The sequence below is a fragment of the Malus sylvestris genome, chromosome 13 (genome assembly GCF_916048215.2).
Source record: "Malus sylvestris chromosome 13, drMalSylv7.2, whole genome shotgun sequence".
Classification (NCBI taxonomy): domain Eukaryota; kingdom Viridiplantae; phylum Streptophyta; class Magnoliopsida; order Rosales; family Rosaceae; genus Malus; species Malus sylvestris.
Genome location: NC_062272.1, coordinates 3472223 through 3496577, shown reverse-complemented (window position 1 = coordinate 3496577; position 24355 = coordinate 3472223). Strand labels below are relative to the sequence as shown.

Here is a 24355-nt window from a genome sequence, read left to right as displayed (position 1 = left end):
AAGTTATAGCAATTCAATATGTCGTCCCGCCATATTGAGAGTATGTGAAGAAATGCGCTAACATTGGATAAAAAGTTCGATTCCCCTCCATTGTAACCGAAAAATATACAAGCTGCAGAAATAAAATAAATATATGTTAAAAATGTAACAAGATGAGAGAAGAAATCATTTTAAACTACACTTTAGTAGGAAATTCTGAGCCTAGTGACGTTTTAAGATTCATACAGCCAACCCCACTTAGTAGGATAATGCTTGACTCTTGTTGTATGTGGACTTGAATGATATAACATAAAACAGCTTGTTAATCTAAAATTAACAAAAACATTACCAACATTCTCATTGAAAATTTCTTGTTACCGCCCATCTCTATTTCTGTACATTCTCTGATCCACTGCCTTGAACACAAACAAATTCACCTTTTCTGCCTATATACCATCATATAATGCTTCTTATAATATCAAACATGTCACCTACTTCTGCATTATATTTCTACAGACCGCCGGAAGCTTCGAATTTGACGGCCTGAGCTTCCGGCAAATATTGCGATGGCATCTTCGTCATCACAGGTGATGGGAAAAGAGAATATCATGATCATTGTTATTTCTTCAAGGTAGTATTGTGCAGATATGGGGGCGGAACAGTGTCGTGGCATTAATATGAATCGTATAATCAAAGTTCAACTTTCATCTGGCCCGGTGGCGTTGATCCTGCAATTTTTGGAAGAGAAATTAGCCGAAGACACAGGGGAGATATCGGAGAAATGTTGTCCGTAAAACCTAATGATGCATACCATCCACATCTTGGCTACTGGGGGGAGTACCGGCCCCATAGCTCATCTGGACAACGTTGTGGAGCTCATCCTCCCACACATTCGGTAGCTGTAGCCAAACGTAGGATTATGAATTTCAGTCGTAACATTATATAGACACACTGAAAGCTGAGCAGACGAATAACATTCAGGTGTACATGGTTTATGGGATGTTATCCGGTTAAACATGGAAATTCGTCTAACACGATTTTAGCCATCGTTTGAAAGATACCTGAGAAGGCTCCTTGAACCCTCCAGTGATAGGTGTCATTTGGGGACCCATGGCTCTCCGAAGTAGATCAGAGGAGCTCCCCATCCCACGAAGGCCAGCTTGGATAAGTCCTGGTTGAGATGGATGTAGTTGTGGATAAGCCATAGGCATATCGGGAGAAAACCCCAGCGTTGATGAAGGTCCAACCCGTGACTGAAGGATCTGTGTGGAAATTAATGTACAAGGGTGAATCAGATGGCGAACATACATGCAGAAGATTTCTTCTGCACTCTCATGGAATGTAGGTAAAATGACTTACGTCTTTTGCAAGGAGGCCTTCAATGTCAAAATCGAGTCGCGGATTCACTGTTGCCAGCTTCATTGACAAAAACTACAAGACGAAGAAGTCACTGTGAGATGTGATTGAGTACCTTTTTACTGACGTTTTAGCTCCTCATACATTATTTGCAACCTTTTTCTTAGAAGCAAGACCTTACCAACATAAAAAGCTACGGATAGGTCTTATCCATAAACAAAATTTGCAGAAAGTTAAGCACCCACATCTAGCAACGAAAACTTAATAAGATCAATTCCGATCCAACATGCAGGACAGATCAATTACCAGATATACCGAGGAAGTTTTCATACCTCAACCTGCCGTTGTAATGATTGTACGTAGTTAATGATTTCGTCCAGCATCACTGCCTTCCCAGTTACCTGCAATAACCAGTTGATTTTCATAAACGGAAGGTAGGCGACTCTCGGGTGAGAATATGACACAAATTAGTTATTTAAGTATTAATTCCAGCAAGAGAAGACAACCTTGCTGCATCCGGGCACAAGATCTTGAAGAAACTTCATCCTCTCACTGATTTTCTCCCTTCTGACCTGTTGCAAAAACCGATCAACTCCCACCCTAGTTTAATGATGAAACAAATTTCGACATGATATCTTACTCTTTCTGCGAGACTGTGACTATTTGTTGCCTGGCCTCTTCGAGCTCTAACATGAATATAATCTTCTTTTGGCGGATCGGATGCCTGAGACCCTTGTTTTCCCTGTTTTGCGGTAGTCTTGTTGGGAGTTGAAGCTGGTTGTTGCTCTCCCTTCTTTTGAAATTCAGTAGTATCCATTGCCGATTCACAGGGTGGTTGTGCATTGGCTTGATCAAGCTCATTAGCCTGCCATCAAAGATAAATTAACCAACATGCATACTGAATAACGAAAAAAATAAGGCACTTTTCAAGATGATGGTTTACCTGCCCACTCCTTTTCCTTTTCTTAGAGCCCTTAGAAGATGGTTCTGCACCCTCCAGCATAGATGCTTCCTCTTGACCAGCACCGCCACCACTGCTGTAATCAGCTTCATCGGACTCGTTACCAGACCCGCCAATAGCGTGTTTTGCTTCATCACCAGATTTAGCAAGACTCTGACTTTTTTTTTCATTCTTCAGTGGGCTCCCTTCAGGTGTCCCTTGCTCCATAGGCAAAGAAACATCTCCATTTAGCTCAGTCCTTTGAGATTGAACACCGGAAACTCCTTTCGACCCGTTACCTTCTTGCGTCCATGGCATCATTCCCCCACCCCTAGAATACATACTCATGCTTTCAGGAACACCAAAAGGCTTCACCATGTCACTAACATTCCCACCATTGAAGCACGAGAACCTCGCAGCACGCTCGATGAATGCAGAATCGGCTGGAAACTGAGACAAGCTCTGTGGGAGCACTCCAGGCCCATTTGGCAAGAAAATTCCCCCTTTCAACATCGAATTCGGCGGATTCCAACACATATCAAGTGCTCCATCAATGCTACTTCTCAAAGAGGCAGGAATACCTTTCCTAATTCCTATTGAGTCTGAAGTGCTTGCACTGTTCTGAACATTCATGTCACAAAACCCCAAGTCCTGTGAACTGGTTGGGTGATCCCAGAGTGTCGGGTTAAACGATTCCGCCATTGAAGCCGAGGGCCGAGAAGACGAACCAACTGCCAAACAATTTCCAGTGGGAACCAATCCCATGGATGTATTTGTGAGATTGGAGCCACCAAATCTCCAGTCTGGTGTAACCCCAGGTGAAAAATTCATAGGATCATCATTCCTATTCTCTAATTCAAATTTATCTTGGTCAACCATATCCATATTTTCTCTAACAGAACACCAAAAGTAGCCAAAATCTCCCAATTTTGATCACCCCCAATTAAAACCCTAGAACCCTAATTTCAATTTGACTAAAACAGCAGAGAAAAAAGCAAATTAAAAACAGGGGAAGTAAGGGAAAGTATAATTTAACTCGAATAATCTCAAAAGACGTAAACTTTAAATTTGCAATTGAAGAAACTTCAAGCAGCTCTGAGAAAAATTACCTCAGGAAACCCCAAAAGTAAAGAAATCATGTGCTATGTGAAGATAACTACACAAAGAAAAGGGCTTTGGGAGAAAGATCCATACTTGAATTCAATTAACGAGCAGGAGAATTCCAAAACAGTGAAACAAAACCCATGTAACTAAAAAAAAACTGTATCAAATATCACTCCAAAGTAGCAGCTACCATTTTCAATGACCACTCAAATTTGCAATACCAAATTTGATCAGACGAAGCAGTCCCAAGGCAGAAGGCTAAAAAAACAGTTCAAAGAAAGGGCAGGTAAAAATCTAGGGGAGGAGGCAGTCAATTAAATAAAGAACATTGATTTCAGCATGATAAATGCCCCATTCAAAACCCTAGTAAGAGTTGCAAGAAACCTTCAGCTGTGAAACAGAGAGAGAGATAGAGACCCAACTCAAAAGTGGTAATAGAAAGAAACCCATTTGGGATTCTGTGCTACTTTTGGCTCTCTGTCCTCCATTCCAGCTTTCTACTTGAAGCAATCTTTCATTCAATTTGGGTTTTGGGTTGGCTTTGTTCAAAACCCCTTCCTGTTTTTAAGCTCAGCAGCTCTGGCTACACTCACCGTCACACAACCAAAAAACATGAGAGAGAGAGAGAGAGAGAGCTGCTTATAAAAGCAAAGGCTTTAATTTTGTAGAGAGAGAACAAGAAACTAGGTTCCCTTTTATGGGAGATCGATTGGAGCAGATAAATTTGTAGTTTAAGCCATTTTGACGAGTTACTTAGGCAAAAATATGTTCAATACAGTAGCTAATTTAGTAGTTAAATTTTGCCAACACCCTAATTTTGAAATTGCCATGGAGTCTCACATCATATAGGACATGGATCCTCTCCGGATCCATGCATCCTAATTCTAGGGATCCATCAATCCGAACTATTGAAATTTGATTCAACAGTTACAAACAGATGCCCACTTTAAAAGTTATAATAACTTTAACCGTTTGATCAAATTTCAATTACCCGAATTGGTGGATCACTAGGATTATACTGTATGGATCTGGAAAGGATCCATGTCCCTATTTATAATAAAGTATTTAATGTGAAGGAAGAAGACAAAAGTAAAAGATAAAAGTAGATGTTAAAGATGAAAATAAAATAATAATAAAATTTCCCTACTTTGTTTTCCTATTCATTGAAGTGACACACTTTTTATAAGGTAATTGAGTACGCAACTTGTCACACTACATTTTTGCATATGCCCTTTGCACACTATTGGAGATGTAGAGGAGTAGGCAAATGAGTAACAAACTCTTTTTTATGGGAGTATGATTCTTTCTCTGTCCTTCTCCCCTTCAATCTCCCCTCACTCTTTTTTTTTCTCTCTTTATAAAAAAAGTCAACACCAAGTATTGACGTTGTTTAATCATGATTCAAGACATTCAAATAGAAGGGGTTGGAGGGTAGGAAAATTTGAATGAGAGAGAATTCTACTTTCTTTTGAGTTTTGACGAGTCACATAGGCAAAACCAAGCACCAATGAAGTAATCAATTGAGTAGGCAAACTTTGCTTACTCCCTCAAAGTAAACAGCGTTGCTGCTACTATTACACGGGTAGGCAAAACTAGTTTTTTTATTTTAATAAAGTATTCCATGCAACGAGAACAAGACAAAGTTAAAAGATAAGTAAATATCAAATGTGAAAAAAAACCGAACTAACACAAAATCAAACCAAACGGAATCAAACAATAATTTCAATTTGATTTTTAGTTTTAACAAAAAATCAAACCGATGGGAACCAAATCCACCCCTAATATAGTTTTAGATTTGCATAGAGAATTAGAAATGATGGTTTTAGATGAGAGATTATTTAGTGTAACCGCACTGCCACGCTTAATGCTTTTAGAGAAGAGTATTGACAATTGGCAATGGTCTTGCCTTTATACCCACGCCTACATAAAAAAGAGAGCTCTTGATGATTCACCGCCGCACACTGCCACGGTAAAATATAAAGAACACTCTCCCTTCGCCTCCCCAAAACCCAAATCTTTACTTTTACTTAGTCACTTTAACCAATAACTCTTTATTTTACTTGAGTTTTCTTTATAAATAACACTCTCCCTTCTCCTCCCCAAAACCCAAATCTTTACTTTTACTTACTCACTTTAACCAATAACTCTTTATTTTACTTGAGTTTTCTTTATCATAAGTGATATTAATACTATTCTAAGTTACACAAAAAAGCGAGAGAGTTAAACTTGAAACGCGATGAATTAAAGAGAAAAATCTTAACTTATTGAGACAATCCACCACTTGTTTATTTATATATTTATTTTAATTACTTGGGTTTTTTTTTTAACTCTGTTGTATTCGATTAAGTTGAATAATTGCGTTAGTTTAAGCAGATGATTTATTCCAGTTGAGCTGAGCTAGCAACTGACATTGCCAACTTTTGCTTGGGGGGGGGGGGGGCTTATCTTATCTCATTGCATTGTTCTTCATTGCACCTTGGGACATGAGCTTAATAACATCTTTAATCTGGTTTGTTTGGTCAATGGCCTAAAATCTAACTCATTTTTCACACTGCACTTTTTAATGGAATAATTAATAATCAATTAAGAAACTAATTAAGCCATCTGGTTTATGCACCCTGCATTATTGTTTGGGAAGATCTGATTCTATGCTATCTTCATCTTGATAGCTTGACCATCTTATCTTAGCAGAGTAACACATTTTGCTGTATCTGTATGTTTTACAGTGCATCCTATTACATACATTTAGCGGAAAGTGATTTCTAAACTCTTATTTTTTTCGTTCGTAAACTATCCTTTTTTGTCTTTTTTTTTTAATAACAAAAAAATCAATGAACAGACAAAGAAAGGGATGCAGAAAGAGATATACACCTCATGATCTAATCATCCAAAAAAGTAATAAAATCTTTACTTTTGAACAAGTTGTACTAGAGATTTTTTAGTGTGTTAGAACACAGGACAATGTACCATATATTATTACAATTTGTAAAAATTATTTTTTTAAGTGTTCTTTTAATTATATAATCAAATGTAATGTATGAATTTGTATTTCAAACACCCTAAAAAATCTGTCCTACCAAGAAATCATGCAAGAACTATTGAAAAAATATAAGTAATAGGATAGTAGCTATGGCTTACCATTGATGGACTGTCCCTTTCTCTCTCTCTCTCTCCCTCTTGTCATTATTAGTTGGCATTGGGACTTACAATCAAAGTGATCCAAGCCTTAAAATAATGGAATCTCCCCTCCACTTTTTAAAAAAAATGGAATTTTATCAAAAAGTTTTAGGTAATGTTAATTTTAAAGAAAAATTACATTTTAATATTAAAAAATCAATCATAGAATTATTTATTTTATCTTTTATTTTATTATTTTCGTTAAAATTCAAAGTTTTTAACCCATTATTATTAGTTTTTCTTTAAAAAATCTTAATCTCTTTAAACCTTCAAGCTATAAACAATACAAATTTGACTAACTTAGGGAAGCGCATGATTAATTTGTGTTCATTTGGTTTTTTAACTAGTTCAGTGTGAGGGAAATTCTTTGGTCTGTACTTCGAATTATCATAGAATTTTTACACTATAAGTTGCTTGAATAGAAGTATTTTTGCACATAAAATTTAATCAAAATTTCGAATGCTCGTGTGAGCATCAAACAACACCGTTAGGATTTTTAAACACCTCTAATTATTTATGTATGACATTAATAAAAGTACTTTTGATTATTTAAAAGCGATTTAAACTTTTCTAAAAGCATTTCTACTCTTAGAGAAGGGAAAAACAAGACTGAAAATAAACTAAACACACACATGTATAAGTTAGTCTATATATTATGATTAAATACTACATAAAAAATGAATAATCAACTCGATGTGCAGTGTAAGAGAAAGAATGAATAAACTGGGTTAGTGGGGGGATAGTCCAATGGAGAAGACAACGAAAACAAAACCCACAGGCTCAGGCTAAGGCTGCTACTGCCTTGTTAAGGAAACAAAAATTTTATTTTTTAAGTTATTAATTTTTTAATATATATATCACATCATTTGCATAGTGAAACATGATATATCATATCGTGTGCCGATCACATTGAAAAATCTCTTGTTAAGGAAACAGAGATTAAGATTCCTCTATATCAATTTCTCCAATTAGATTATGAGGAAGCCAAGAACAAGGCAAATGGGTTATTGACACGTGTAATTGTGTGCTCTTCTATATAGGAGGCCAATTGACTAGTGTCGTTATCTAAAATGTACACAAAAAAAGTTAGAAATAAATATATTTATAATTTATAGTATAGTAGTGAGGGTAGGTTCGTGGTATTGGTTGGCAATGGATGGCTCTCCCCTTGGGAAGAAAAAACAAAGCAAGCAACCAAATCCCGTCCATCATGCAATGGTAGATTCAGGAAATAATATTATGAAGGTCAGTAAAAAAAAATTATACCAGAAATAGCATGCATATCGTCATTTCATCGAGTCTTGATAGACCTAAAGTCATTTGAAAATGCATACTACAGACATGTTAATATATGCAAGGGGCAGCACCCAAGGTATTCATGGACATTCATTGAGTTTTGGTAGACCTAAAGTCAGTTGGAGGGCAAATATGAAGCCAACTCTAATCTTCAAAAGGGCATCACCCAAGGTATCCATGAACATTTACCGAAGTTCGAATGATCAGCACCTAAAGTATCTATAGACATTCATCGAAGTTGGGGGGCAGCTGACCCCCTTGCCCCTTAATGGATCCGTCAGTGCGTCCATGGAATGGCAACATGGGATAATAGGAGAGTTGGGGATTCGAGATCTCTTAACCAGAGCTTTAGAATTATTTAACCTCGATCAAAGACTAATTAAGTATGTTCATCATGACTTTTAATCAATTGGAGAAGCACGTTTCAGACTTCTTTAAATTATGTAATTCCATTATTGTACTTACAAACAGTGTCATGCAAGTTTAAATTTACGCATGTACAATAATTTTTAATTATTAAACTTAATGCTTGTCAAAACAATAAGCTATATAGTTTCTAGACGAGAACATACTCACAACAAAATTATGTAATAACAAATCATATGTAATTAAGTATCAAACTCATTACACACTCTTGCTTATATATGTTAATCGAACTTGATACTTTTTTCAGTCAAATGAGCTAGACAATTATCACCAAAACAAATGCTAGTTGATCTTTAACATTCTTATGTACATTTCAATTAAAACATGTGTGCATAATTAAAATTTTATAACTAGAAAACCCATGAATTATAATTCAAGTTAAACAAATTGTCCAAGTGAGACAGCTATTCAATATATGTCCTTCCTAAGTTGCAAATCTATTTCTTCCTTTCTCTCACCAAATTGTTTAAAAATTAATTAAAGTTACTCTCAAGGAATTAATCAATTAATTAAAGAAGTACGTGCATGATGGAATATGTAGCTTGAATTGCACAGAGCATTTTGATTGACTTGGCTATATTCCTATGAACGCATATTTAGTTAAGTTAAACCTTAACTAATTAATAATTAGGATGCAAATTAAGATCTTGAAGAGTAGAGGAAAGGAAGAATGTTAGCTGGGCTGGGTATACAATGGACGCAACGGATAATACTATGATCTCCTCCAAAAAAAAAAAATTGATGATGAATTTCATGCAAACATCATTACATAGAATCATTATAAGATGCTGGTCGAAATTGAATGATCGTTTTCAAGCTTTTTTGGCTTCTTTTGGCTCGCTTTTCTGAAACCCTAATTCCATAAGATCCACCTTTTTTTATTTTTCAAGCTTTCTAAGTAGAATATGCTTCTTTAAACTATGGGGGGTCTTTCCTGTTCTTTTTCCCCTGGATTTTTACGTTTTGATCTCTCCTGCAAAAGTTGCAAAATGTAAGAGAAATAATGGACCTTTGTGTGGTATAGCGTTGTGATAAAAGAGTGTCTGCTATTCCACCTTTCTCTCCGTGCATGCATATGAATGGAGAGATTAAGGGTTGGTTTGGTATTGCTATACTTTGAAAAAAAGTTGCTTCTGTTGTGCTGTGAGAATAAGCGGCTGTGAAATAAAGCTGTAGAGTGTTTGGTAAACTTTTTTGTAAAAATGCTTTTGAAAAAAAAAAGTAGTATTATAGTATTTGGTAAACTTTTATGTAAAACAGATGTGAAGAAAAAAAAAAGCCTATTTTTCAAAGCTGGGTTTTGCAGCTTCTTGTTTTTGGCTTTTTTTCACCCAAAACTATGAAAAAAAGTTGAAGCTGAATGTTTACCAAACACAAAAAAGCTCCCAACTTTTTTTTATACCAGCTTTTTTCAGAATCACCTCAATACCAAATCAGGCCTAAAGACTCGTAGCTAATAGGACTCTTTAAGCATATAGTAGGTATCAGATCTTGTAAGGTAAAGTGTCGATTCAGATCACAATTTCTTGTTGTAATAGCAGTACTGATCATATATATTGGTAACACACCTATTTTTACCTCCCATACATCCTTGTTAATTTTTTTATCATTGATCTTCTTTAATTAATCCGATTCGACGAACGAAAATTAAGAAGACTGTGTGAAAAATGAAAATGAATGTGTGGATAGCACTATGCATGTTTAAATTATTAACGGCTCAAAATAATTTGTGATTTGGTATTGTAGAATGTCGACATTAATCCTTTTTGAGTGTGTAGCGGTCACACTTACTACAATAATTTGTAATTGATATTTCATGAACGTCTAATTAATATAAAATATGAGTCGATAAATCATGCAGCAGTGAGGGCCAACTATACCGTTAAGAGTTTATCCTTACTCTTTTCCATGTGAATTCACTAGCTACCTATATTGATTGAACCTAGCACTTTATCATTTATCATTATCTTCGTAATTTATCTTGTAATCACTAGCTCCTTATTATGCTATGCCCTAAATCCCCTCTTCTTCCCTCCTCTCTCACTTTTATTTTTATCTTTCTCTTCCTATAAAGAAGTCAATACAAAATGTTGACGTAACTTAATTGTGACTGTTCAAATAGAAGGGAACTGGCGAGGAGGAGAATTTGGAAGGAAGAGAATCCTACTCCTATGCTAAAACCTTACTAGTGAAATCTAATGCTCAAACCCTTTTCCTCCACGTTGCTTATTTCGGATAATGCTCTATCAATGGTTTTTCTTAGTACTTGACACTACGTATCCACCATTTAAACAAAATTTGCAGTCACATTACAAATATTTGTTCCGAGTACAACCTCACGAGCAAGGTTTCTTGTTTGGTAAAGATAATGTCATTATCTAATCCAAAACCCTAATTTGACCAAGACATTGCAAAAAGTAGACGAAAGAGTACATGCAGATGCATGGAAAGCTATCGCTAGCAAGTAGTGAAACATCACACCCTAATTTAATAACATGTGGCTTCTGCAGTGTTTGGTGACGCAGACACAGTGGGAGATTTGTTTCAATCCTTTTGTGTTATTTTTACCTTAGTTAATGATACGTGGCTAACAAAAGATAGATCAAAACACTAAGTGGAGTGATGGGTCCAAAAAGATGGAAAATCATTTTGCTTGGATGGGATATGTGTACAAGACTCCTTATAAAGGTAATACGGAGGTTTTTGGATTGGAAGAGAGTGTCTCTCTTTGTAGGGCAACGGATAAGAGTACTGTTGTTTGAGCATGTTTTTTCCCTACTTGTACAGTTGTATGGTATCCTCTGCTTGCCGCTTGGAAATTAAAGTGAGTGTTTGGGATATCGAATGTTTTGTAATTTAGATTTAGGTGGGTCTGGCATGCAAATGTTTCAGTATTTAGGTATCGTTTGGTATATATGATTGAACTGGATAAGAGAAGAATGACTTTTAATTTGAATAAATTAGAAGAAGATTAGACATGAAGATAATTTCTCTCTTTTTATTCTCTTGTTTTGGGGAGGATTATAATGGCTAATTATTATTATTTTTTTCTTCTGAGTAATCTCTCTCCCACCTTCAAGTTGGCCACAACCTTTTCATTTCTTCTTTCAACGTGCTTTGTAAATAGCGATTTATCCATTGCATTCAGTCCAATTCTTTATACCAAAAGATGATTTAGGAGGCTTTCTTCACACGGATTAAGAGAGAGACGTATATCATTTGCAACTTTTAGTAGCGTTTCCATTAAGAAAAGTACTCCACCGCTGCGTCGAGGTTCTTAAAGAAGTTAATTCACATCTTCGACCTATGCTGCTACGCATAACTCCATTGAAAAGGGGGAGTTTCTTTTGTATTGGCTGCAAACGAAGTGCTACATCAAACTATTGTCTCAACCGTACAAATTCTTAGGACCGAACCACTGGATCACGTGAATGTCTAGCTGAAGATACATTAGGCCATCTCCAATCGAAAGAGAGTCAAATGACTTCGTTTAGTCTTATAGTCCTATAAGAAATTATATTTTAATGAACAGTGTCAGATCATATTTTGTACAATCTCCAACTGAGGGGGCCAAAGGGCCATATGCCAAACATAATTTATTATTTTAATTGAATTAATATGGTTATTTAAATTAAACTACCATATTAAAATAAGGTTTTCATACATATTTTGAGTGTCATTTGTTGCCAAATGAATAAGGCTCCGGATTTCTTATCTTTTTATAATCTCAATAATATTTAGGATTTCAAGTGACACGTGTCGCTAACGTGAGTAACTCTCCAGATTTCTTATCTTTATGTAATCTCAAGAATTCTTCGGATAGGATTTTAAGTGACACGTGTCACTAAAGTGAGTAACTCTCTAGATTTCTTATCTTTATGTAATCTTAATAATTTTTCGGATATGATTTCGAGTGCCACGTGGCGAGATGTAATTGGTTGTGCAAATTTTACATAGGATTCTTATCTTCAGCTTCCAATATTAATAAATTGGCTGGATATTGGGGTGGAATTCACACACCTCCAAACACCTTCGCTTGTTCGAGAACTACCCTTGACACTATATTCCGAGACCCATCTATAAGCCCTACAAAGGGCTTCATCTTCTTTTTGGGTCCAAGCCCTTCATTTCATTGCAGATGTGGCCATTTGAAAATTATTGAAAAATTAAAGGAAAGATTATTGGAAGATGTAAGAGAATAGATTGTGAAGAATTGAAATAAAATGAGATAAGATAGTATGAAATGGTGAAAAGTATGTGAGAAATGGTGTAGAAATGACTTAGGTATTTATAGGAAAAAAAATTAGAATTTTTTTTATTTGTAATAAATAAATAAAATATCAAATTCCAACAGTAACCTGAAGGGTTGCTAGTTGGCGTCACGTTGATGCTAGGTAGTCGTTGACATTCAAATGGGCTGAGTTGAAGGGGTGGCAAAATGTCAAGCTTGATATTCTAACACTGAATGGCTAGGCTATAGGGCTGGCAGGCTGGCTGCTCTTGGCCAGCCGTTGGCCGGTTCTCCCATTTTTGGTCGAGTGGGGACCACGAGCCCTTTGGGGTATCAAAATAGGCTATTTTTAGCCCTATGGCCATTTGGCCAGATCAATTGGAGATGGCCTTAGGTGCTACTAGAAAGGGGCAAGTGGGCATGATTGGGGTGTTTTTGTGTCTTAAGTCGGTGAGCTACGTAATGGTTGTCCAAACATAAGAATTTCAATGAGACATAGAGAAAGCATAATATTTCATTTTTATCAAACTTACAATCGAGATGTCAAAGATGTGTGATTTTACAAACTTTAAGCCCAACCCAAAAGTCCAAATTGGGAAGGTGGCCAAAAGAAGATTTTGCCAACTCTGAAAAACTCATTTCCTACATATTTATTTTCGTTTGTCACTCTTAAAATATGAAAGACATGGCATCCATGATCCATGTAATAATGATTGGAATTTGGAATTGGCTTCCTTGAATGTCATAATTGACTCAACTGATCAAGTCGTTTGTCATGGTTTGGCGTTTTGGTTTGGCTCAACACCTTCGGATGTGAATGGTGCGGTTTTTGGTGTCTTGGTTTGACTCTACACTTTTGGATCTTTTTTTTGGCTCGAGTGATTTTTCAATTTTGGGGTTGGTGTGGTGCTGCGATGCTATCTCTGGCCTCAACATCAATTATCTCCTCGTTGGAGGCCGCTGACTTAGCAAATGTGGCCACGGCGGACTGCATCTTACTTTGGGAATTAGGTTTATTTTGTAACGGTTTGTTGTCTTTAATTTTTTTTTGCGTCTAAACTTGTGTGAGACTTTCTCTTATTTTGGATTGTAACTCTCATTTTACTTGAATCTTTTTACGTTTTTATGTCTGTTTTATTTATGTAGGGGTAGGGCTACAATATTCTCTATTATTGCTCAAATATTTAAACAAAACTTTAATAATTTGATTCTTGAGTTCTTATTAGTCTTATCAGCTCCTCCAAAAGAAAAATACAAAAAAAATAAAAATAAAGTAAACAAAAGAAATGTCTAGATAGGGGAAATTTTTAGGTTTGACTGTTCAAACAAGGTCATATCCACGGAAAATGATCTTCTCAGGATTCCTTCCATCTAATCCATCAAGTAACAAATACATGAATGCATATTATACCTATACGTGAGATATGAAACCTAAATAAAAGGTAGAAAAAAGATAACATACATACAAGTAAGACACATTAATCTGTGACAGGTTGATTGTTAAAAAAAAAATCTCTCATATAGATAGATAAATATAATTAACCTGTTATATAGGTTGATTATAAAAATTAAAAATAAAATCTATAAATAGGGTTTAAAGCAGAAGGAAGAATGAGAAATAACAAAAAGATAAATAAAAAGAAATAAACAAAGAGATAATTGGGAAGAAATTTGATTTTAACAATAAATCTTATCATTGAACAGATAACTATTGATAATTATATAATTAAATATAACAAATTGGACTTATTTTAATAAATTAGACTATTCCTATTATTGGTTCACAAAATTGAACTTATATCAAGTTTCCCCTTAATTTAATTGACCTTAAGGTGGCCTTATTTGATTGTGTCCGTTATTGTACACGACGGTTGGACACAAGAACTTCTCCTCGATCAATGGGCTACAATAGAATAGAATATGATAAGATTCATAAATAATCGCAGGTGGACACGATCGTCTGAATACTGCGTACGTTGTAATGTTGTCGTAGTTAATTTACTACCCAATTATTGGAGAGAAGGAGCTGCTGCCTACGTGGAGCAGGTGCCACCGTGCACCGCACAACACACAAACATTCGAAGTACGGCAGCTGTTTACTTTCGTTTTGGTTTTTTTTTGACCAATTGGTGCCCGCGCCTCTTCCCTCATCACCTTCACAGATCCCACAGCCCCGCAAACCACCACACCCAGCAAACCCCAAAAAGTCCACCTTGGTCTGACGGTTACCGTTAAACCTAACGGCAGGTAGTTATACCTACTGTTTAGCTCCCTGCTGTGCTCTGAGAAGACCCAGGAAAGCTTTCTTCCCGCTCCCAGGTATTTTTCTGAGGACCCAGGCAGAAGTTCATACTTCCCAGAAAGCTTCTTTTTTTTTTTTTTGGTATAATTTTGTATTGCTTTTTCTATATATTTAAATTTTACATGCATTTTTTATTCCTCAATTCTGCAAATTTGTTTGTTTAATCTGCTTAATCATTGGAACTTTATGGTATTTAGTGAAAGTCTTTAGCTTCAAAGCTTTTATGCAGAGCTGTCATGTCACAAATCTGGATGTTCTTCATCTTGTTGCGGATTTTGTTGACAAGGCGATATTTTAAACTAATCTAATTTATGAGGAGGCGAATTCGAACTTGGGTGCAAAGGGGCGCACTGCCCGGCTGGCCTAAGCTGTTGTTTAAGAGAGAGGAATGTGTATGAATGGTCATACACATTACTTTCTCCTACAGTTTAGATCTATAATCCTGGAAGAATATCTCTAATCCATCAATTTTAGCGGATAGATTTAGCTTAAAGCTTTTGTATCCTTACCAATTAGGAGTTGGGATTCTGAAGGGAATGGTTAATCTAATTTGGTGCTTGTATCACTGAAGTGATAATTTTGGAGAGTAACCTAGTAGCGGCTTTCGCTGCTAATTAGGCAGATGCAATGCCATTCTGAATGTGTTTTCCCACCTAACGCGGGGACATCAATGTCGACAGAATTTGATTGAGTTGTGAAGTTTCACTTTCATTTTTAGCTTACAGTGAATTTCAGACGTTCGCTTGTTATTTTTGTTACTTAATCTCGATTAGTCTCTTCGAGTGGTGATAATATGGATGTTAATTATCTGTACCAATGACTATATTTTGGGGCTTATTCATATCATTTCTTGCTCTAAAATGTTTGCCTTGCTCCCTTCTCTTTTGGAACTTTTTCAATACTCAGAGAGAAGAGATCAGGTTGCGAAAGCACGAACTGAGCATATGGTATGGAAGACCACGCTGTCTGTGATATCAATGTTGTGCCATCTAATGAGTCTGGCGTGCAAGAGTTAGAGAGTTCCATGAAAGTTTTAACAAAGGTGGACTTGGACTTGGCATATTCTTCTGAGAAGTTAGCAAATCTCCATGTACCTCTGGTGTACCTTTTGGCTCAGCAAAGTGATCTCGAGGCAATGGCCACCGCGAATAACTATATTCTGGCAGACTTTATTGAAAAAGTATTGGCATTCAATCTCCTGTCTAGCATTTTAGATTCTGAGGTAAGAGAGCTGGACAGTTACATGGATAATCTCCGAGTGGATATTGTTGATGCGCGTCAGAAAATATCTTCGTGCAGACACTTGGGAGAACTGTACTCTATAATGAAAGGAAAACTAAATGATTCTGAAGAATCACTAAAGCAATCTCGACAGCAGATTTCAGAGGTCAAGATGCAGTCAGAAAGGTTTCAGAGAACTGTTCTGGCCTTCGCGCATGAGAATTGTAAGTCCAAATTTTTCCGTCTAGCTTGGAGATTCTTTAAATTCAAATAGAGACGCTGCATTTTTACATGGTTATTATTTACATGAGGCACATATGTCAACAGGGAAAACTGACATTGCCATGGATTTATCTGAGAATGCACAACTGTCAAATAAAAATGCAATGTCAAATTTAAGGATGCCTAGACAACAAAGACATAATCTATGGATGCTGGAGAAGTCTCTTACAAGGGAGCTATATCTTGAGAAGAAATTAGCTGAGTCAAGACAAAATGAAGAAGAACTTAAAGTGAAGCTACATCATACTGAACAGGTATCATTTCGCATGGAAGAAGCTGCAGAAGTTGTTTGGGGAAGATTTTTAGAGGCAGAGAATGGTGCTGAGGTTCTCCAGGGAATTTCGAAGGAGTTATTAGGTAGACTGCAGCTTGTTCATTTTAATCTGAACGGTTCAATTCAACGAGAAAGTGAGTTAAAATCCCAACTTCAAGCTAGTCTGGAAGAGCTTAGAGCGAAAGATACTGCTTTGCTGAAGCTCCACAATATCCTTGCCGAGAACATTAAGAAAGATGTTGAACTGTCTGCTTTGAGAGAAAAGGTGATGCTCCTCGAGAAACAGCTGAAAGAATCACAGCGCCAGTTGAAGAATGTAAATGCCACGAATGAATCAAGTGAAGAGAAACTTGGGGAAATGGAAAGTTTAGTTGCCTCTTTGAAAGAAAGCATCTATGTAGCAGAAGTTAAGGCTGAGAATGCAGAACTTAAGGTCGCAGAATTAACAGGAACAAATATGGAACTCAACGAAGAGATGAGTTTTCTCAAAGGAAGCGCTACTGGCACAGAAAAAAAGGTTGGAAGTCTCGAGAAGCAGCTGAGGGAAGTAGAGATACAATTACAGCATGCCAAAGCATCCTCCGAAGCAAGTCAAGAGCAGCAGAATATGTTATATGCTGCAATTTGGGATATGGAAACTTTAATTGAAGATCTGAAATCAAAGGTTTCCAAAGCGGATATTAAGATAGAAAGTACCGAGGAGCAATGTATAATGTTATCTGAAACTAATGCAGAACTAAATGCGGAAATAACTGTTCTAAGGGATAGAGTGGAATACTTGGAATCGTGTTTGGATCAAGCTAACAATGCAAAACTTGCAAGTGCAGAAGAACTCAATTCCAGGATCAAGCTCATTATGGATATGGCAATGCAATTGGCCGTAGAAAGGGAGCGCATCCAAAATCAGGTATGTCTTGTATAACCAATTCGCTCTCTTGCTTAAGTCCCTGTTTCAAATGAGAAATCTGTTGCTTTGAATACGTATAGGAAAATAGAAGTCGCTGAATTGACACCGAAGAAAAAATGCAAGGTGTCCGAGTAAAGAAAAATTATGAGCATATTCATATTATTTCTGTTAACTATAGTTTCTTCTGTGCAGATGCATGTCTTAACAATGGAGAAAAAACTTCTGGTGGAGAAGATATGGAACACCAAAAAAGATGCAACTGAGTGCAACAATAAAGACATTGACAACAAAGAGCTTCCGTCTTTCAAGTGTAATCCTCCAAGTGCTACTTCTATAAAAACACCCGTGGAAGATGTGACATATTCTTTAGATAAAAGTTTCCAGGCAGGTATTCTTTTGGATCTTCATGCATAACCAGGACTGCCTGCCACTTGTATAACTGTCAATTATTAAGGGGTGACAATATAGTTTTAAGTCGCAGTGGTTGCAACGAAATTTTTAGTTGTCTTTGTTTTCCTTTCAAAATCATAGAACTACATAATGAACTCGAAGACAGAGTTTGAGATTGACCTTTTCTGTTTTTTTTTCCTGATTTGTTTGTTCATTCTGGATCATTCTTCTCACAATTTCTTCAATATTCACTGAATCAGGTGGATGAAGCGTCAGCAGAGGCACCTGACTGTGATAATGATGCGGGGGCTTCCAGTTCTGTAAATAGTCCCACTGGCTCGGATACAGAACTTGACAATGTCGAAGTGGTAGAGGCCAAACGCCTGAGCCTCAAGTCTGTTTTCATGGTAATTGTTCTCATATCAGCCATATATTTGCTTAACCAGGAACCTTTCCTCGTTGACGAATTGTGACGAATAAGCTTTCTCACGCCTCTAACATCACGATAAACCTTTCATACCGGTGACACATTGTTCCATGATATTTTCTTCTGAAGCACTCTACATCTCTACACTGAGCGAGGTGTCTTGTTACTAGGTTTTCTAGGTTCTGCAGAATAAAACGTTGTTTAAGCAGGACGTATTGTATTGTTTGAAGATTCGTTTACTGTACATATAGACTGTCTAATAGTATGATCTATCGGCCTTTCGATGGAATTGGAAATGAGCAGTGTTTTCCACGGGGTGATTGAAATTTGAAGCCAAATGTAATGATTCAACAGATGATTAAGGCCCTAAGATGCACACATTTGAACAGATGATTAAAATTTCAAAAGGTAAAACTAGCTGCCTTCGGCGTAACGTGAATTACGAGTGGTTGCCACTTGGTAATCAGATTATTTGACGTTTAATCTTCTTATGATCACTAAGATTAGAAGCAAAGCAATAATGCCAATGAAATAATAAAGGTAGACAATGTCATGATGCTATGGCCTTTTTCCCCTTATTCACATTTCACGGCAATTGGTTTGGTAGAAAATTGGCTTCATGTTGGAGTTGGGGAGGAGCGTTGCCACCATCACATATGCATTCGCCGTTAACGCAGCGCCAGGGAAATCCTTCGCACACACTGCTGCAGTCTATCATCCCCGGACACCGGAGTTTTCCCCTTGCTTCAGCTCCCGGCACGTTCCCCATTGCCATGCCTGTATAAATTACAAACTAATTTAAACCAATGTGTCACAAAGTGAAATTGCGTGTGTGTGAGAGAGAGAGAGAGGGAGGGAGGGACTAACAAGCAATTATGGCAAAAAGAAGGACCAAAGAAGCAAACTTGAAAGATGGTTTCTTCTCCATATTGTTCTTGATATTGTTGTGGTTGAGGAACTTGTAGAGTTGCTGGTTTCAGTGCTTGGTATACAGAAGCGGATCATTTTGCACTTCATTTTATAGGAGACGAAATCAAATGAAACGGAAGGTCAATTCTACGTTTAGATTTCAAAAAATCCTCCATATTAAATTACATCACGAGAGAATGAATCATTCTCCATAACGAGATATTTGTGAAAAATATTGATGACATTCAAAACCCAATTTTAACGCTTGAAATTTTAGGGTGTGTTGACACACTTCGGGCGAAGTTGAGGTGTGCTGGGCAACACCCGAATGTGACGTAACTATAAAGGAAAGTGATGCATAAAAATATGGATAAATTTAAATCGAAACTAGGATTTATTTAAGCTAATAAAGTGTGTGCGCAGTAGTGGGAAGAACCCATAAAACACAAATGTTTAGAGCATAGATGACATAGGTAATGCAGTCAAAACTAGTTAAGTACTTAATACATAACCGAGAAATGCTCCCTACATTTATTTAGGTAAGTTAGAATCCAATAGAGTTTCCTCGTATGCCACATAGAATTCAGCTATTTATGGCCTGGAGGGGCGAAAGACAAAAGGGTGAGTGGACAAAAACAAAGGTTTATAAAACACATTTATTTTTTGAACATACTAACCCCTCGCTGTAAAATATGTATAGTTTCCAGAAAATCATACTACGTATAAGTATGATAGTATGAAATCAAATGCAAATCAACAATAATTCCAGAACTATGCCAATCACAATATCTCAACAGTAGCATAATAAAATCAGATGTTCATCGATCTATGCTAGCACACAAATTGGAGTTGCCTAATACAACCTGTACAACTGAACTAATGCTCATGAATCTATGCTAGCACACAAGTCAGAGTTGCCTAATGCAACCTGTATGATAGGACTGGGTGTAATCATAATATACGCTTTAGTGCTACAATTACGTGAAGACTAGCGCTATTCATAGTCACATACGAGTCGGAGTTGCCTATTGCAACTTGTACGACAAGATGTCGGAGTTGCCTGTTGCAACCTGTACGACATGACTGGCACATACTTGGATCCAAGGCGAGCGTGTTGTGCAGATGTGAACATACACGTGAAAGGCTGACCCTAGCCCTGTGCGAGCACTAATACCAGGTGCAGCAATGATGAGCAGACTACATAAATATAAGAATGCCATAACGATTCAATAATTGTAGTCAACATAATAAACTTACTTGCGCATCTTGTAGTAATATTTTATCATTTCACAACAGTACAACATTTCTTATAACATTATTTAATCATGGCATAATATGCATGAATCAATTCAAAAGCATTTGTGGAAACTATAAAACTTTATATATCACATATATAAAAACAAATGCCCACTCACTGATATGTGGTCGGATCGTAGCCTCCTTGCCATGCTTGACCTCGTACTTCTTCAGGATAATTTTCTCCTATATGTGAAATAACTAAAATAATTAATTAATTAACACATACACAAAGAGGCTAGGAAAAACCCCCATAGTTTGCTCAAATGGAGGGTTTAAATATATGAAAATGTTCTACTCGACGTCACAGACTTGTACACGTCAAGCACACGCCGAGTAGTTATACGCATCAAAACAACATACCTAGAGAATATTCCGTTAAATAGTAACGGAACCTAGCGGCGTCAGAATATTTCGTCAACTTTAATGGAATATTCTCCTTCTTCTTTGGTGACTTCCACCGTTCGTCGCCGTCTGGTTTCGCCGGACACTAGAAAAAGTCATCGGTTTCTGGAAATTTTTCCAAAACTTCATGACTTGCTCATTTCTCAACCATTTTCAATGCACTTTATATGGAATTGAAACTCTTGAGGAGTAGAACAAGAGGCCTGAAGGTGGACGGAAATGGCCTGAAAAAGCCTCGAAAGGTTCGAACTTATCTTATTCGCCTCAAAACCGTGTGTTTCCACGTCAACTCGACTGCAAACTTAGGCTATTGACTCGAAGGAGTTGTGTGGAGGCTTCCAAACGTCCCAAAAGCTTGTAACTTGGCCGGGAACATGTTGGGGAAAACTTGTCCGAGTCGGAGCTTCCGAGTTGGGTGTTTAAAACTCAACCATTTCACGATTGGTTTGTACGGTTGGGTTCGTGAGGATGAGAGGAGTGTGATGGTGGGAATTTTAGTTGTTCTTAGTGGTTGCAGAGAAGAGAGAGTCTCGGGATAGAAAGAGTCTCGAAGAAGAGAGAAAGAGAGAAAATGAGTTCTGATTGGCTGAGAAGAAGAAAAATCTGATTGGGTGCAATAGTGTGGGAAAGTAATTGATTGGTGGTAAGGAAAAAGGGCACGGGTCCAATTTTTAAAAGAAGAAGGGGATAAAATTTTCAGATTTTGTACAGTAAGTCGTACATCAAATATCCATCTCCTTATCAATAACAGTGTCTCCCACACTGAGAAATTAACACACGCATGCACCAAATTTTCCCGTTGTTAACGTACTTTAACTGTGCGTAACGTTTTCATTACAGCTCCGATTCGGGTATAACTCGGGCTCACGCATTTGTAATAACGAGTATTATTTAATTATGATAACAAGAAAAATAATTTAAGAGTCGAATAACTACATCCATGTCATGTTCCACTTTTGCCAAAAAGGCCATAAACGTCAATTTACACACTCGGAGAAAAAGTTACATGAAAAATTAGGGACGAGTCGTCACATATATTCAATTGATATTTTAAGGGTTTTTAGAAGAGTTATAAATCCGTGATGTTGATGAATAATTAATAAAAAGCAAAAAAAATAAAAAAAATCATTTAGATGCATATATTTTTCATTCAAACGGTCATGTCCAAATTTACTTATTATATATGTCGTGTTCATGTTATTTTCACGAGTTGATCAACATATAAAATGGTATATAATAATACAATAACTCTTATTACAATTTATTCTTTTTTTATTCTTGATTAATATTAGCGATATTAGAAGAGAAGAGAATTCGAGTACAAGAATAAAAGATCTTAAGCAACTAAGTTAGAAGATCCCTCCGAGTACACATCAAGCAATACTAGTTAAACAATATTAATCAAATCCTATAATCATGCGAATAGATTGTCAACCTGACCAACAATCACGAACGACATGTCGTTTATCCTGCCTAGTAGAAACCCTAACCTCAAAACCCTATAAAAATCTCTCTTCCGGCTGCAACCCTTTCGCAAGTACGAGTGATAGATTTCTCACGTCAGGTACTTCGCCGTGACGTATTTATATCCTTTTGTTCCTTTTTGTGTTTCCTAATTATGTATGGATTTTACTGGGATTTTGAAATCATCAAGTTTTAATCTTGTAATTATTGCATTCTAATGCACCAGATAGCCCCTTGCTACTTGGAAACATAGTAGCAGGGAAATTTCGAGCAAAGGGTTGGGTGCAAGATTCAAACTTTGAGATTTTTATCTGAATTAATGGTTTACTTCTTGTGTTTTTCTGTTGCATTTGATGCATGTCTATGGATTTTATGAAACAAAATTTATATTGCTGAATTTGATATGGAACCACCTCAGACCAAATTCGTCTTCAAAGTTTTATGATTGCTCATGTTGGTATGTTATGTCGAGCTTCGATGAATTTACTAGTGTTACTTGTGATTCTGTTTTTCTGGATTAATAAATCTGTGAATGCGGTTATGAAAAGGTTTATTTACTACTTGCATGGATTAGTTGAAGCTGTTTAAACTTGGCTTATTTCTACCGTTAAATTTTGATTTTGGTCAACGAGTTGAAGCGAATGCGAGCACCAAAAATTTGCGGTCTGTTATGCATTTGTATTTCAGACTGTACGAGCATGGTGCGATACTGAAGATATCATTGCAAATTTCTCTTGCATTTTTCAAATGACAGCTGAAGCAAAGCTAGGGATACAACATGTGTTGGCATTATGTCCAAACATGGCATGGTTACAGACCGTTAGTTATATGCATCAAAACAACATTGCAAACTGGAGCAAAGTAAGCGAACAATTTGCCGGCGGTTTGGGAAAATGGTAGGTACTATATATCAGCATATATATGGATTTATAAATGTATAGAAGGTGAAATTTCTCTAAAATATTTTCATGATATGTAAATAAAGTTTTATTTATTTTCATATAACCTTTGTAGGAGGTTAAATGTATTTTAACAAACTATGATATACGTATCATATATGATGACATATAAATTTATTTATTTTCATGCTTTCATGATATCCATCATCTTAGCTTTCTCATGTGCGTTTAGTGCAATGGCAATGACCGCCACCAGCCCATTTTTGCAAGGTTGATCGGATACGGTTCCGTGTTTTTCATGGCTTCAGCTACGGCTCTGCTGATTTGCGCCATCTATTTGTGAAGCAACACCTAGCTATCTCTTGAACTAAGATTTAAGAGGGTTATTTGTTTTAATACTTTCGAATATAATAAAAATGGATTTATGCTCCTTACATTGAAAACCAGTTGTATATAAATTCAAGGGCCAATAAAGCAAATTGGTCTGTTTTTGCTCAACTTTCCTTAACCTTCAAACATGTCAGTAAAAAAAAAGTCAGTAAACTAGTATCTAATTGCTAAATTATTAATATAATATTTTTTTAAAGAAAACAGATTGCCAACACTAAAATGGTGGGAGAGTGGTTAAGTCCAATGATCTAGCAATTATGTGATGAAGTTGAATGTCTTTTTAATTAGTTTTGTTGTTTTTAATATTTAACGTAGAAGTTAACCAGGTTAGATGAAAATACATGTGACGAATTTTAAGATGTATTGGAAACATACACCATATTTTATGATGGTGAGCAAAAATGCACCAACTTTTTAAGGATTCGGAACAAGAAAATTGTTATGTGAATTCTTTCACTCCCAAATTTAGATTCTTTTTTCTTCTCTATATTCAGTTCTTTTCCATATAATTTTATTTGAAATGCAACGATAATTTATTGATAATATTAATAACTCGTCAAGAAGTCAAATCTTGGCGGAGAACATTTAGGATGAAAACAGGATTTCCTTAAACCACACCATTGACTCAGTACTATATAAGATCTCGTTTGGATGTGCTTTTAAAATAACTAAAGTGCTTT

The 24355-nt window shown here is 36.3% G+C and overlaps 3 protein-coding genes across 6 annotated transcripts; 1 reads left to right on the top strand and 2 right to left on the bottom strand.

Moving 5' to 3' along the window:
• Positions 1-104: 104 nt before the first annotated feature.
• Positions 105-4076, bottom strand: LOC126594934 (transcription factor bHLH49-like). The gene is made up of 8 exons (XM_050261212.1): positions 2279-4076; positions 1976-2200; positions 1842-1907; positions 1668-1736; positions 1339-1410; positions 1041-1241; positions 791-878; positions 105-707 (listed from the first exon to the last, which is right to left on the bottom strand). The coding sequence occupies exons 1-8, from the start codon at positions 3158-3160 to the stop codon at positions 670-672; spliced, it is 1641 nt and encodes a 546-aa protein (XP_050117169.1). The 5' UTR covers positions 3161-4076; the 3' UTR covers positions 105-669.
• A 10403-nt stretch (positions 4077-14479) lies between these two features.
• LOC126594930 (WPP domain-interacting tail-anchored protein 2-like) lies at positions 14480-18608 on the top strand. Of its 2 annotated transcripts, none has more exons than XM_050261200.1 (5): positions 14480-14828; positions 15718-16256; positions 16360-17495; positions 17688-17883; positions 18146-18291. In XM_050261200.1, exons 2-5 carry the CDS (start codon positions 15761-15763, stop codon positions 18151-18153), a joined length of 1836 nt encoding a protein of 611 aa, XP_050117157.1. In that variant the 5' UTR covers positions 14480-14828; positions 15718-15760; the 3' UTR covers positions 18154-18291. The 2 variants fall into 2 exon arrangements, with proteins under 2 accessions (XP_050117157.1, XP_050117156.1); XM_050261199.1 differs by having other exon boundaries at positions 14481-14828; positions 17688-17879; positions 18146-18608.
• Positions 18609-18761: 153 nt separating this feature from the next.
• Positions 18762-21528, bottom strand: LOC126594931 (uncharacterized). Of its 3 annotated transcripts, XR_007613480.1 has the most exons (4): positions 20881-21528; positions 20637-20703; positions 19180-19323; positions 18762-19089 (listed from the first exon to the last, which is right to left on the bottom strand). XR_007613480.1 is itself a non-coding variant. In XM_050261201.1 (3 exons), exons 1-3 carry the CDS (start codon positions 20667-20669, stop codon positions 18899-18901), a joined length of 330 nt encoding a protein of 109 aa, XP_050117158.1. In that variant the 5' UTR covers positions 20670-21528; the 3' UTR covers positions 18762-18898. The 3 variants fall into 3 exon arrangements, 1 of the variants encoding a protein (XP_050117158.1); XR_007613479.1 differs by having other exon boundaries at positions 20637-21528; XM_050261201.1 differs by having other exon boundaries at positions 19218-19323; positions 20637-21528.
• Positions 21529-24355: the final 2827 nt, after the last annotated feature.

What these genes read in the sequence shown, in the direction of transcription:
- LOC126594934 (XM_050261212.1), bottom strand. Translation starts at nt 3,160, where the DNA reads ATGGATATGGTTGACCAAGATAAATTTGAATTAGAGAATAGGAATGAT. An exon ending in AAAGGAAAAGGAGTGGGCAG is followed by an intron (nt 2,201 to 2,278) that starts GTAAACCATCAT and finishes CTTTGATGGCAG; the next exon opens with GCTAATGAGCTTGATCAAGC. An exon ending in GTCACAGTCTCGCAGAAAGA is followed by an intron (nt 1,908 to 1,975) that starts GTAAGATATCAT and finishes TTTTTGCAACAG; the next exon opens with GTCAGAAGGGAGAAAATCAG.
- LOC126594930 (XM_050261199.1), top strand. Translation starts at nt 15,761, where the DNA reads ATGGAAGACCACGCTGTCTGTGATATCAATGTTGTGCCATCTAATGAG. An exon ending in GGGAGCGCATCCAAAATCAG is followed by an intron (nt 17,496 to 17,687) that starts GTATGTCTTGTA and finishes TCTTCTGTGCAG; the next exon opens with ATGCATGTCTTAACAATGGA. An exon ending in CTTTAGATAAAAGTTTCCAG is followed by an intron (nt 17,880 to 18,145) that starts GCAGGTATTCTT and finishes TCACTGAATCAG; the next exon opens with GTGGATGAAGCGTCAGCAGA.
- LOC126594931 (XM_050261201.1), bottom strand. Translation starts at nt 20,669, where the DNA reads ATGGCAAGGAGGCTACGATCCGACCACATATCA. An exon ending in TACGATCCGACCACATATCA is followed by an intron (nt 19,324 to 20,636) that starts GTGAGTGGGCAT and finishes TATAAAATGAAG; the next exon opens with TGCAAAATGATCCGCTTCTG. An exon ending in GAGAAGAAACCATCTTTCAA is followed by an intron (nt 19,090 to 19,217) that starts GTTTGCTTCTTT and finishes TAATTTATACAG; the next exon opens with GCATGGCAATGGGGAACGTG.